We start from the raw sequence: 12,905 nt of genomic DNA on the forward strand, positions 1-12,905 counted from the left end.
CCAAGACAAAATTCTGGAGCCCCCAACTTGGGTGGCATAATAGAGGAGGCGTCGGTTTTGACAGATAACTAAGAGATACACTTTCTGATCTTTGTTCTCTTAAAATGAGAGGTAAACACAGGCTGTGATGTCAGACCCTCCTTGGGAAAGTTGTGGGAGGTGGGACATGGTTAGCCAACCCAGGGTCCTGACTTAAATCAATGTTTAACCATTGCTATTTCTTACCTAGACTATTGTAGAATTTTAATTGAGATAAATATATGCAAAGCCTTTAGTTCAATGCCTGGCATACAGAAAAGATTCAAAACATGTTAGCTTTTAAAAATGTAAATTACAGTAGCTCCCAACTATATATAGTGTAACACAGAGTTCACAAATTGAGCGCCCCCGGTAGACTGCAGTCCATGGGGTCGCTGAGAGTCGGACACGACTGAGAGACTTCACTTTCACTTTCCTGAATTGGAGAAGGAAACGGCAACCCGCTCCTGTGTTCTTGCCTGGAGAATCCCAGGGACGGCGGAGCCTGGTGGGCTGCCGTCTACGGGGTCACCCAGAATCAGACACGACTGAAGCGACTCAGCAGCAGCGGAACAGGCTCTTGACTGCGTGTTGGATTTAGGTCTGCTTGGAAGTGGTTAAAAATGTGAATTAATTGCTAACTTTTAAGTTTTATTCGGGAGATTTCACATCAATCCGGATTTTAGGCTTAGCATGAAAATACACAGATGTGGCCTTGATGGGCATGCAGGTGGGTGGATCTGACTAGCCAAGGCTGGTTTTAGAAGGGCCCCTCTCCAGCCTGCATGGCGCCCATCAGGCCCACTCCCCTCACCCGCAGTACTGGCCTGGCCCTGCTGCACTGGGTTTGCCCTTCCCCAGGGGATCTTCCCAACAGGGGATCGAACCTGGGTCTCCCACATCGCAGGTGGATTCTTTACCATCTGACCCTCAAGGGAAGCCCTTGCAACCCTTAGCTGGTTCTATTCCAGCTGAAATGATCAGCTAAGTAAACTTGCAAAGCAACACTGTGGCCTGGAGACCCACAGAAAGCAGGCTTCAAGGGGCCATAGAGGGGTAGTGGGTTTGAGTAAAAGCTGGAACTGAGCCTTGCCCTGGACAGGCAGGGGCTGGGGGGCTGTGAGCTCAGGCCACAGGTGGGGAAGCACGTGCGTCCTGTACCAGCCTCCAGCCGCTGGTGGCCACCTGCCAGGCTGGAATTTAAGCGACAGCCCTTGACTGGCCCTCAGCTGGCCCTTGAGTGTCCTGGAATCACCGCACTGTCACTGGCTCAGATTGTGAGCTGCCAGCTCGTGGCAACACCTGCTGAACGGCCACATCAGGCTGGGCCCCATCAGATCGACGGCCCCAGAAGTGCTCTGTCCCCAGCAGCGGGGCGAGGGGAAGGCCTGGGAAACAGACAGCAGCAATCAGAGGCCACCTCCGGCCCAGGGACCCCATTGCCTCCCGAGCAGTTACATTTGATCCCCCTCCTCCTGTTGGAGAGTTCTCACTGCTGTCAGTTGGCAACAACTGCTGTGCCTGCAACTCAATCCAGAAAAATCCCCTGGATTCCTGGGACCTACTTCTCAGACGAGGTTTCCTCATGGTGGTGGCAGAGGAGGAACCATTCCTAACCCTTGGAGATTACAAAATAAAATTAAATATTATTCTTGATTTCATCGATAAAAATCCAAGGCTTAAAACTGGTTCTTAACCCCAAAATCCGTTAAAGTAGATGTTGAAGAGGCAGGATTGGAATTTCGTTAATGAACACTAGACTGAAAAAAATGAGAAAAATTATGCAGTATTTGCAGAAAAATCTGCAAACCAGAGCCAGCAGAAGCTTCTGGGAAAAAATTCCAGCTCAGGCTTTCTCAATGGAGGGGAGGTGCCCTGGGGCAGGGCAGGTCATGGGTATAACAATGGTGCTCAGCAATGACTGGCAATTTCCGCTCTGAGGAGCTCCACCCAGAAACATCCCTCTTGCTAATAATTTTCCAACTTGCTGCCCCTGCCAGAGGCCATTGCCTCAATGAGGCAGCCTCTCCAAGGTGTTCTGCGCATTTTTCAGGGTGGGCTAGAGTCAGTCACCCAGCCACCGTCCTGGTGGGTGATGTTGGCAAAGCAGCTGACGTCTGTCCCAAGTCTGAAAACCCATCCCTCCTCCCCCAGTCTCCTATCTCGGTAAACGGCACCACCATCTGCCCAAGAGCTCAGCCAAAAACCTCAGTCATCCTTGATTCTCCTTCCCTCCCCTCCTACTTGTACTCCATCAACAAGGCGTGCTGACCTTCAAAACAAAACCTGCTCGTTTACTCCCTTCCCTTCAGCAGCACCCCCAATCACCTCCCACTGGGACAACTGGTCTATCAGATTCTGTTCCTGCCCCCCACTTCTCCACCGGCAGCCAGAGCCACTGAAAGCATGAAGCACGCGTGCTTGACCTGCTCAGAACATTTCAGTCACTTTCCATTGGCCTGAGAATAAAACCCAGACCTTCCTCATCTCTTCCCTGCCCTCACCCCTATCCTTCTCCCCTCTCCCTCCCCAGGTCCAGCTGCCCTCCCCCAGGCTTCCAGTGAACACCTCCTTCTCAGGGTGCCCATCACATAACCACATCCACTGCTGGAGTTGCTGCCCCTTCCTGGGACCCCCGCTCCTGATCTCTGGTGTGGCTGAGACCCCAGGTTGTCCGCCAACATCTGTTTCCCCTTCTTTCTTATTAACAGGCCCTGATTTTAATCTTCAACACACCCCGCTAGGAAACTGCATTTCCTAGACTCTCTTGCAGCGGAAGTGGTTCTCCCTTTAACCTTCTGGATCCACCTTCTGCTTAGTTCTCCAGCCCAGGGATCTGACCTGGATGGGCTGTACCCACTAGTGGCTTTATAGTCTGGCTTTGGCTGAGTTTGGCTGAGGGGGGGCCCTGGCAGGAGATCAGCAAAAGGAAGCGCTAAGATTAGGGTCTGGATTCCTCCATCTCACTCCCTTGGTGTCAACAGAGGGTGACAACTCCCATTGAGTGGACCTATGTCTTAAGGGTTCCAGTAACCATTTGCTGCCCTAACCTCCTTGGTCTTGGAGTAGAGATGACCCCACTGCTACTAACTAACCTCGAGTGCTACCCTATCATTAGTGATTTATCCACACTTGCTCACACCTTAGCAAAAAGTTAAACCCTCATTGAAAAAATCTAGGTTTGAATGTGTCCTGTATTTCTTGCTGAGATCATGTGACTAATTAAATAAGTTCTGTCTGTGTTGTAGGTGATGTCTGGGATGAGTAAAGGGAGCTGACTTGACTTAAAGGTCCATTCTCTTCCCTTCTGCCTCCTCCTCCTCGCTATCTGGAATATGGCTGTGATGACTGGAGATCCAGCAGCTATTCTGAGTCATGAAGGTGACCTTAAAGATGGAAGCCACACCATAAGAAGAATAGGATACAAAAGTAGAGAAGGAGCTTGGGTCCCTTATAACCTTGAAGCCACCCAGCTGGCCCTGAACAGCCAACTTCCAGACATTTTTATGTGATTAAGAAGCAAAATTCTGTCTTGTTTAAGCCACTGTTATTTTATATTTTCTTTCACAGGCAGCCAAACTTAATCCTGATACACTTAGCTTCCAAAATTTAAGTGATCTCCTAAATGGTGCTGAATTTAAAAAAGATCTTGCAGGAATGTGCTTGGCAAGTTGAACACCAGGGTGGGTCCAACTAAGTCTCTCTTCCTCCTCAATGACCTGCATCCACATGTTTTTCTAACACCAGTGAGCAGCGGCAGGAATGTCGGGAGCTGGTATCTCGGAGAGGCTGTGTTGGAAGTTACCACCGATCTGGCGTCCGGAATCTGGGCACACTATCCTAGGCTTCCAGCCATTTGGCTCCTACAGAGCACCCAAGCCTGCAATTTAGAATTGATTTCTGAATATCAGTCTGCAGCACAGGGTGTGGTTTCCTTGTGTTCACAGATGGAAAGAGGCAAACAAGTGCCTGGCCGGAGGCCCTCCAGAGCTGCTTTCTAAAGTCAAGCTCTCCCACAAGACAGCCCTCCAGGCTGCAGGCTTGCCATTTGCAGGATCACTGGCCCCTCTGAGCATCTGGTGAGGGTCTCTGACCCAGGAAAGCACGAACCGGCACATGATCTGCATGTAATTCCCACCCACACCCCCCATTCCTGGCCCACCCAGGCCTGGGCCTCCCCACTTGAACTTCTGACTCTAAAGGTTGACAGCCTTGGACTCTAGAACTGAGCTCTAGATAGCTTTCCCCATCTCTGTAAATAGACAATCCATTCCCCACCCCCAACCCCTACCAGATGTTCAGGCCAAAACCTTGGCGTTATTCTGGACTCCTCTCCCACTCCACATCAGATCACTAGCACATCTTGTCAGCGCCACCCTCTAACTCTGGGTGGTGTCTGACCACTTGGCCTACTCTGGTCTGAGCCGCCACGATCTTGTGCTTGGACCACTGCAGTAGCCTTCTGATGGGGTCCATCTCCTGCCTGGACTATTGCAGCAGGCCCCTCACTGCTCTGATTGCACCCCTTCAGTCTATTCTCCACAAAGTAGCCGAAAGGTTAAAATTAACACAGAAGTCACATGATGTTAATGTCCTTCCCTAGTGTCCCTGTCACTTGGAAGTCACAGCCCTCCTCCTGGTGCAAAGACCCTGCCTGAGCCGCTCTCCCACCACCATCCATAGCCTCTCAGACCTCACCTCTCCCTGGCTCTTTCGCTCACGCTGGTCTCCCATCTGCTGCTCTGTGAGCCTGCCTGGACTGCTTCTGCCTCAGGGCCTTTGCACCCACTGCTCTCTGCCTGGAACGCTCTTCCTGGGGGAAAGAGCTCTTCCCTTGACTCATATTCCCTAACCTTCTTTGCCCAGATACCCCTTCTCAGTGATGCTGCTCAACATAAAAATCACAGCTTTCCCTTTCCCCTCCCCTCCTTGCTGACTTCCCTCGTTTTCTTCTGACAGCTTTTTACTATCTATTATTGGGTTGGCCAAAAAGTTCATTTGGGTTTGTCCATATGGTGTTCTTAAAAACCCAAATGACTTTTTGCCAATCCAATACATATTTTACATATCTTTTAAATGAACTCTTACCCTAGAATGTAAGCTCCCTGAGAGCAGAGGTTCTGCCTATTTCATTGGCTGCTGGATCCCGCTTGGCACCCTCTAGGTGCTCAACACACATCTCCTGAATGGATGAGTCTGGTCCGCCCTTTGGGTACCTGGCTTCAGAGGGAGCCCTACGCGGGGGCCGTGGGCATCTTCTGGACTTGACAGCACTCCAGCCGTCCTGCCCGCCTCTGGCGCCAGCTCTCGACACTTTATTTCAGGGTATCACTCCTCCCTCCCTCTCCCAGCCTTCGTGGTCCATGCGAGGGTTGGCCCCATCCCTGGGGCTCCAGGATAGTAAGTCCTCACCAAGAAGGTTAGGTTCATAGATCATCTTCCTCCAGATGAGTAAACGGAAGCACAGAGAGGCCAAGTAACCTTCTCAAGGCCATACAGTCAGCAGCAGAATGAGAGTTTGAACCCGGCTGTTTCGCTAGAGAGTTCTCATCTTTACATCTCTATTGGAGTATTTTCATTGAAAGAAATTCCGAGAGACAAAGGCTTCTTTTGAACGGTGTGAACATCTGATCCGCAGTTCACGTAGTCATGAACACCACACCTGAAACCCAGAAAACTGAGGAGGTCTCTGAAAGGCACTTGTTCCTACCTGGTGTGGACCTCCAAGAAAATGGGCAGTGAAGCATCAGTGCCTGATATCTGCAGCCTGACTGTTTCCGTAACCCTCAGACACAAGAGTTACTGCCAGGTGGTACCCATATAAGACAGGCCCCAACATTCAAAACCTGTGATCAGACTCCAGAAAATTTTTCTCTTTTCCAGTCACCATCCTGCTGATTAGGTCAAGGAGAAGGGCTCAGGGAGGGGCTGCTTCCCCTTGAACTCCTCTCTCAAAACTGCCCATCACTTTTTATAACAAAGCCATCCTGACCTCAGCCCCATGGGAGGCAGCATCTTGCCGAAATAGAAAAACACTCCTGTTCTTATTAGACTTGGTTTTGCAGTGACCTTTTACTGCAGGCAGTGAATACTAGTTTTCCATGTACAGTCATAATTAAAGCTTCCTTTTCAAATAATACTTAAGCTTCAAAAAGTAAGTCCAGTTCAAGTAATAGAACAGACGGCTCTGGGATGTTGCAAATATTCTCTTGCTCCAGGCAAGGACCGTGTCCAACTCATCTTGGTGTCTCAGAGCCTGTCCCAGCCCTGGAGGCTCACCAAGGGTTTGTCTGGATTGAATTAAACCAGAAACCCAGGCGGATTCCACTGGTTTCAAAGCCTATTTGAAGGACACCATGCAAATGAGACCTTGGCTCCCGGACGTTTCTCCTTGTCCTACCCTCCTGGTGAAGATGGCAGCCAAGACCCTACTGATCTCCAAGAGTCATCCAAACACAGGGATTGTCCCCCAAAATATACTGATAGTGGAGACCACTTTCTGACCAATATGTCCTAGAACCTGGCCCCCTGGCAATGGACACTTCCGAGTGACCACTCAGGGAGGCACGTCAAATGCATGTAGGGAAAAAGGAAAGAAAAAAATCAAGATCCAGCACCCCCCTTACAATCAATTCAGAGGCAGGAAGAGTCCCTCTTCTGTGCTGTGTCCCATACCAGATCTCTCATCCAGACCCTAATTAGGATGGACGGCTCTTCTCCGCCCCAGGACCGGAAGAAAGCCTGGAATTATCTTAGTCGAGAAGGCTCCAGCCCCGAGAACTGTCAGAACTGCCGCCTGGATGAGCAGAAAATAGCAGATGATAAATTTTTTAGGACCACCCTCCGCGTGCCAGTTGTTGCTGACTGTGAGATAATGTGCTGGCCTTTTGGGGAGCATGCATTATTGATCTGGGTCTGTCTGGTGGTTTATAAAAAGCCCACCCTCCCCCCACCACCACCTTGCCATCATCCCTCACCTCCTGAAAGCAGCACAGCCTCCTCTAAACGCTGCTGGAGGGACTGGCTCCTTCATGGAAGGGAAAACCGATCTGGGCAAGTGGGTGCCAAGGGAGGAAACTGACAGATGTCACTGAACATGAGGGCTCCAAACCCACTGCAAATTCCACTTCCTGGAATTCATCTTTCAGAAATCCTCGCTCGCCGACGCAAAGATGCACGTATAAAGACATTCTTGAGGACTTCGCTGGTGGTCCAGTGGTTAAGAATCTGGCTTCCAGTGCAGGGGACATGGGCTCAATCCCTGGTCAGCGAACTAAGATCCCACATGCTGGGGGGCAATTAAGCCTGAGTGCTGCCACTACTGAGCCTGTGTGCTCTAGAGCCGACATGCCCCAACTCGAGAGAAGCCCGTGGGGAACCACAAAAATCCCGCATGCCACGACTAAGACCTGACACAGCAAATAAGCAAATATTTTAAAAAATAGTTTTCTTTGACAACAGTATTGGTAACAGTGAAAGCTACTAACAAACCCACTCCCAATCCAGAAACAACTCAATAGCCATCCCAAGAGATGGGTTAAGTAGAGTTGTGGTTAAGACCATAGGCTCTGGGTTCAAATCTTATTTGGCCACATCCTAGCTGTGTGGCCTTGGACTAGTGACTTAGTTTCTCTAGGCTTCAGTCTCTGCATTCAAAGGAATAGGAGGGATCTAGGCATTTTAAGTTCGCCCTGGTTTTCTCTGCTTTCCTCTCTCCACGTCCTCATCATGCCCGAAGCTCCTTTCCTTATATCTGTATACGCTTTGTTCGAGAGTCACAGGTGCAAACCTACAATCAGATTCTGACAGGAGACTGAGATCACACAGCTGCAGCAAAAATTCAGTGCTCCTAAGAGTGGATGTTCAATCACTAACCTTGGTTCAGGTCAAAAATCTAGGATCCCCTTTTGTCCTCAGCCCCCGACCCATCCACCCATTCATGCACGTCTTCTGGATTCAGTGTTCCTGCCCTGGTCCCAGCTCCCATCCTCGCCTGCCCCGTTACGGTCCTGTCCTTCTACTGGCACCTAATTTCAGCATAACAGCCAGAGGGATCCTACTGGAACCTAAGTCAGGTCAGCCCCATCTTGTGTCTATTCCACTACAAATAAACCTCAAAATCATCACCATGACGACAAGGTCCCACGCAACCTGGCCTCATCTCTCTCCATTTATACCCCGGCTCTCACCGCTCCAGCTCAGAGGCCTTCTTTCTGTCCTGACCCACCGGGCTCATTTCTGTCTTTGCCTTTCCTGTTCTCTCCAGCTGGAGGGATCCTCCCCCAGCCCCTCTACTCCCAGCACAGTGCACTTAATCAATATCTATTGGATGCATGAATAAGCGTCCGGGGAGTCTTGAATTCTCAACATAACTCTGATGGAAACAGCTTGAGGGACCCCACGAGGCATGACCAAGGTGCGCTGAGGTCAGGTGCTGCCTGTGAGTGCTCTTTGCAGGATTCTGCCAGAAACAAAACTCACGGCCCCATGGCCACATTCTATAGGCTCCCCACGGTTATCAAATTTGGCTCATTCTAAATGCTTCTGGGGAGTTGTTCAGTCACTAAGGCGTGTCCAGCTCTTTGAGACCAAGTGGACTACAGCATGCCAGGCTCCTCTGTCCTCCACTATCTCCCTGAGTTTGCTCAGATTCATGTCTATTGAGTCAGTGATGCTATCTAATCATCTCATCCTCTGCTGCCCCCTTCTCCTTTTGCCTTCCATCTTTCCCAACATCAGGGTCTTTTCCAGTAAGTCAGCTCTTTGCATCAGGTGGCCAAAGCAGTGGAGCTTCAGCATCAGTCCTTCCAATGAATATTCAGGGTTAATTTCCTTTAGGATTGACTGGTTTGAGAAACAGGTATCCTATATCAAACTGTCAATAAAAGCCCTAGGCTATGATTGCTTCTGGCTGCAAATTGTTTTTGTACCAATCAGCTCCCTGAATAACATCTATACTTGTGATCATTAATGCAAATCATTAAAAAGGAGTGGCTTGGATGCATATAAATCACCTTTTCTTGGTGCTTAAAAGACTGATTTCAAAAACGGTGTAGGTTTGCATTTGGGTCATCACCACAATGTTATGTTTGACTGCAAAGGCTTTTCTGGTCAACCTTTAAATCTGTTGCCACTGCCAATATTTAGTTTTCCTTTGACTGTGGACAGAAGCTAAAAGCCTACCCCTCACCTGGTCAACTGTGGCACTCTTCACCACAACCCACGGGAGTCTCCACAATCTGGCTCCCTTCCTTCTCTCCAGGGGCATGTTATGACCCTTCCCCAGGCTCTGGCCACATCTATCCCCTTGGTCCTGCCTCAGGGCCTTTGCACATGATGTACTCTGTGCTTGGAAGGCTTTGCCCCAGACTTTCACAGTACAAGGTAGTATTGACTACCATGTCTATCATCATCACTGTTAGTAAGAGGGGGATATCCAATTTGTAGGACGAGGAGAACGCACAGGGGCTTGTGTGCTGTCTAGTACGGCAGACGCACATGGCTGCTGAGCACTGGAAAGGGGGCTGGTCCTGAGCTGCCCTCCAGGTGTACAGGCCAGATTTCAAAAGCAATAAAAAATGTAAACTATGCCATTAATGATGTTTTTATATTGATTACATGTTAAGATGACAATAAATTAGATACATTGGGTCTTTAAAAAAAATTAACTTCCTCAGCTTTTTACTTTTTTTCCAAAAAAAAAAAAAAAAAAAAGTGTAGCCACGAGGAAATTTAGAATTACTTATGTGATTTGCACTTGTGCCTCACTTGATAGATCTCAAGGGTAGCGCTGTGTGCGGTTTAATGTGGAGAAATGGAAATGGTAAAATCAGTGAATTCGAAGGGGGAGAAGACATAAGCAAAGGAGAAACAGGGCTGACACTGAGAGACACCCCCAAAGGTGAGCTGGAAATGTACATGGAATTTGAGTCCAGCAGCAGAAGGTCCAGCTGGTTGACTCTGGGGGCCTCACTCCTGGTGGGCTCGTGGGTGGAGACTTCTCACGTGAGTGAAAATGTGGTGAGAGGTGCCTCATGAAGGAGAAGGTGTCCAGCTGGGTGGAGGAGCCCAGGGACTCCCTTAGGAGGGAGAGGGAGGAGGCCAGGAGGGTTTACCCAGTGAAGCAAGGACATGACCGCGGGAGTGGGGGGCTGTGTGAGGGATCAGGGAGGGCGTCCTGCTATAAATCACGGCAAGGGCCCGTTTCCTCACCTGCTCTACCTGGAGCCCACAGGACCAGAGGGGAAACAGTTCAGGATGAGAGGCGACCGTCCCCACCCCTGTAAACTGAGTCAGGTCACTAGCAATAGCGGCCACCCTCCCTTTCCCGAGATGTCACCAAGGAAGGCTGAGCCCACCCTTCCTTGGGTTAGGACTGGTGCCACCTGTTAAGATGGGTGGAACAGGGGTGCACATTTGCAGGTGTGTGTGTACACACACATACTGCCCAGGTTGGCTTCCCCTTTTTGTTCAGCATCAGCTCAAGTATCATCTCCTCTGAGAGGCACTCCCTGATTACTAATCCAAAGTAGCTCCGACCATCACTGCAAGCCAGGATCCTCTACAGTTACCCCAGAACGTTTCTCCCTTCTTGAAATGATCTTCCATATGAACTAGCAATGACCTTGATTATCTCTCTCCCACATTCCATGAGACTAGAGATGGTGCCTGCTTCACTCATTACTGAAGTTCCAGGTCCTAGAATATGCCCTGGAATGTGGTAGGTTCTCAGTAGAAACTGGACAACAAGTCATCAACTGGTCTTAACACCTCTTTTCCTTAGGACTTTGGAGGAATCTAGGAATGGTTCTCATTAGGAAAAGGTTGGAGACCCCTAACCTTGAGGACCCAGCTGTGCAGCCCCGTGTGCGGGGCCACCCCTGGGACTTGGTTCAGTCCATTAGACGTGAACTCTGCAGGGTCAACCCGAGCATCTGCATCAGGGGCCCGAGACCCAGCACAGTGAGCCTGGGGAATGCCGCCTGCCAGCAGCTGGGCGCTTACCGAGCTCCACGTCCTGGTCGTCTGTCAGCACCAGGATGATGTTGGGACGAATGTTTCTGCGATCCCTCTGAAACCTGCCTTTCAGGCGGTGGTGGGACAGGAAGGCCGCACTTCCGTCCAGTAGAGAGAACACCACTGCAGACAGCAAGCAAAGCAGGACGCCGGCGGGAGCCATGTCACGTTTCCGCGGATCCCCTTGCTTCTGGAGCGATGCAGGAGTCTGGAGCTGTGGGTTTGTTTCTCTTCCCTCTACTCACGGACCTAGAGGAAGAAGCAGCGGATTAGGCCCCAGGTTGTATCATGATTTCTTCGATGGCTTCTGGCAGGGGCAGTGAGAGCTTCTTTGATCAGCGATAGCTACAGCAGAGCAAACACCCCATTCGGTTAAAGTTCCAAGAAAAATTTGTAACTGGCTCAGGGAAGAGGCTGGCAGAAACGCCTCTGGATACCACTCTGCAGACAGCATTCCTCCCCTGGACTCAGCCGTCCTCTGGATGTGTCTGTGTGAGCCCAGGTCCCAAGTCAGGCAGTCAGCCTGCCTCCCAACCCTCCGACCAACGCAAGAGAAACCACCCCGCAGTGAAAGGAAAGGAAAAAGCCTGGGAGAGCAGACATTTCTGGTCATCTCTTCTCTGCCAGTGCCAAGCGCCACGGAGGATACAGAGATGAGCGGATGCATCCCCAGCTCCCAGGTAGCATGTGATTCGGGGATGGGTCTGGACCAGCCAGGCTGATGCTGTGGGCTAGGCGACTCTGTATCTCAGTCTTGGTTCCATCACTCACCAGCTGGGTCTCCTCATCAATAAGCCAGTGAGGAACCTCAGTTTCCCCAGGAATAAAACGTGGATATATGGCTGTTGAAGAACTCAACCCAAGGTGGGGGGTGTTCACAAAGGTCCCCTGTCAATAGGTCCCGTGATGGGGTAAGATGTCCATATTGGTTTTAAGTTGCAAAACAAAATGACAACAGAGAAAACAGAGCTCAAAAGCTGAGGGAGGAGAAGTGTCACAGTCCCCCGTGATCCTGGTCAGCCCCTTGACTGCGGGTCAGATGGGGTCACCAGCAAAGGGCAGGAGAAGGAAGCCAGGGTGGCTAAACTGGTCTCAGGCAGGTCTCAGATCTCGCTGTGCTCTTCGCTCTCTGCAGTAACTTTTTTTTTTTTTTTACTTCTTGAGGAAATGAGCCTTCAACTCCTGTCCAGATATAGACCTTTTGGTCTCATCTATTTAAAACGAGAGAAAGAGCGGGCAAGCAGACGAGTTGGGAGGAAACCAAGCTTGTTGGCCTGAGTCACTGTCCCCACGACCTTGAAGGACTCTGTCTGCCCCTGCTGTCGCGGGGAACCCTGCCTCGCCCCAAGCCAGGGCTCAGGGAACTCATCGAGGACGCCAGGGTCCGCAGCGGGGACCTGTGTGACCCACCCGGGTATGGCACCAGCTGCCTACAGGGAATCTCACTTCCTCCCTAACCCGCTGTTCCCACCTCCATCCTCTCAGAGGCAGCCAGCAGGGTCTTCCTAAAATTCAGATCCAAACATGCAACTCACAAGGCCTGGGTAAGGCGAGACCAGGGAGGTTCTCAGGCTCCAGGTCTGAAGGGGCTCTCATTCCAGGTGGACAGGTGCAAGGTGATCAGCTCACCTTAGTCCCAGCCCTGTCACTCACCTGTTCAGACCCTCCCCTGGCTTCTCAGGGCTCAGGGTACAAAACGCAAACTCCCAACAAGCCTTATGGCGTTGGGGGGGGGGGGGGCGGGGTGTCCAGCCCCTGCCCACCTCTCCCCCATGCTCCCAATTGCTCTCAGACGCATGGCTTTTTCCTGCAACTTAGACAAGACTTCACCTTCCAATGCGGGGGCTGCATCTTCAATCGCTGGTCTGTGA

At 50.7% G+C, this 12,905-nt stretch overlaps 1 protein-coding gene across 1 annotated transcript in view; it reads right to left on the reverse strand.

The window, feature by feature from the left end:
• Window positions 1–12,905, reverse strand: part of SULF2 (sulfatase 2) — a 123,931-nt gene that overhangs the window by 85,638 nt on the left and 25,388 nt on the right. The window contains exon 2 of the mRNA XM_052650499.1: window positions 11,023–11,283. Coding sequence (XP_052506459.1) covers window positions 11,023–11,197 — 175 coding nt within the window. The 5' untranslated portion in view covers window positions 11,198–11,283. The remainder of the gene's footprint in view (window positions 1–11,022; window positions 11,284–12,905) is intronic.

This window comes from Budorcas taxicolor, chromosome 13 (genome assembly GCF_023091745.1).
Source record: "Budorcas taxicolor isolate Tak-1 chromosome 13, Takin1.1, whole genome shotgun sequence".
Lineage (NCBI taxonomy): Eukaryota > Metazoa > Chordata > Mammalia > Artiodactyla > Bovidae > Budorcas > Budorcas taxicolor.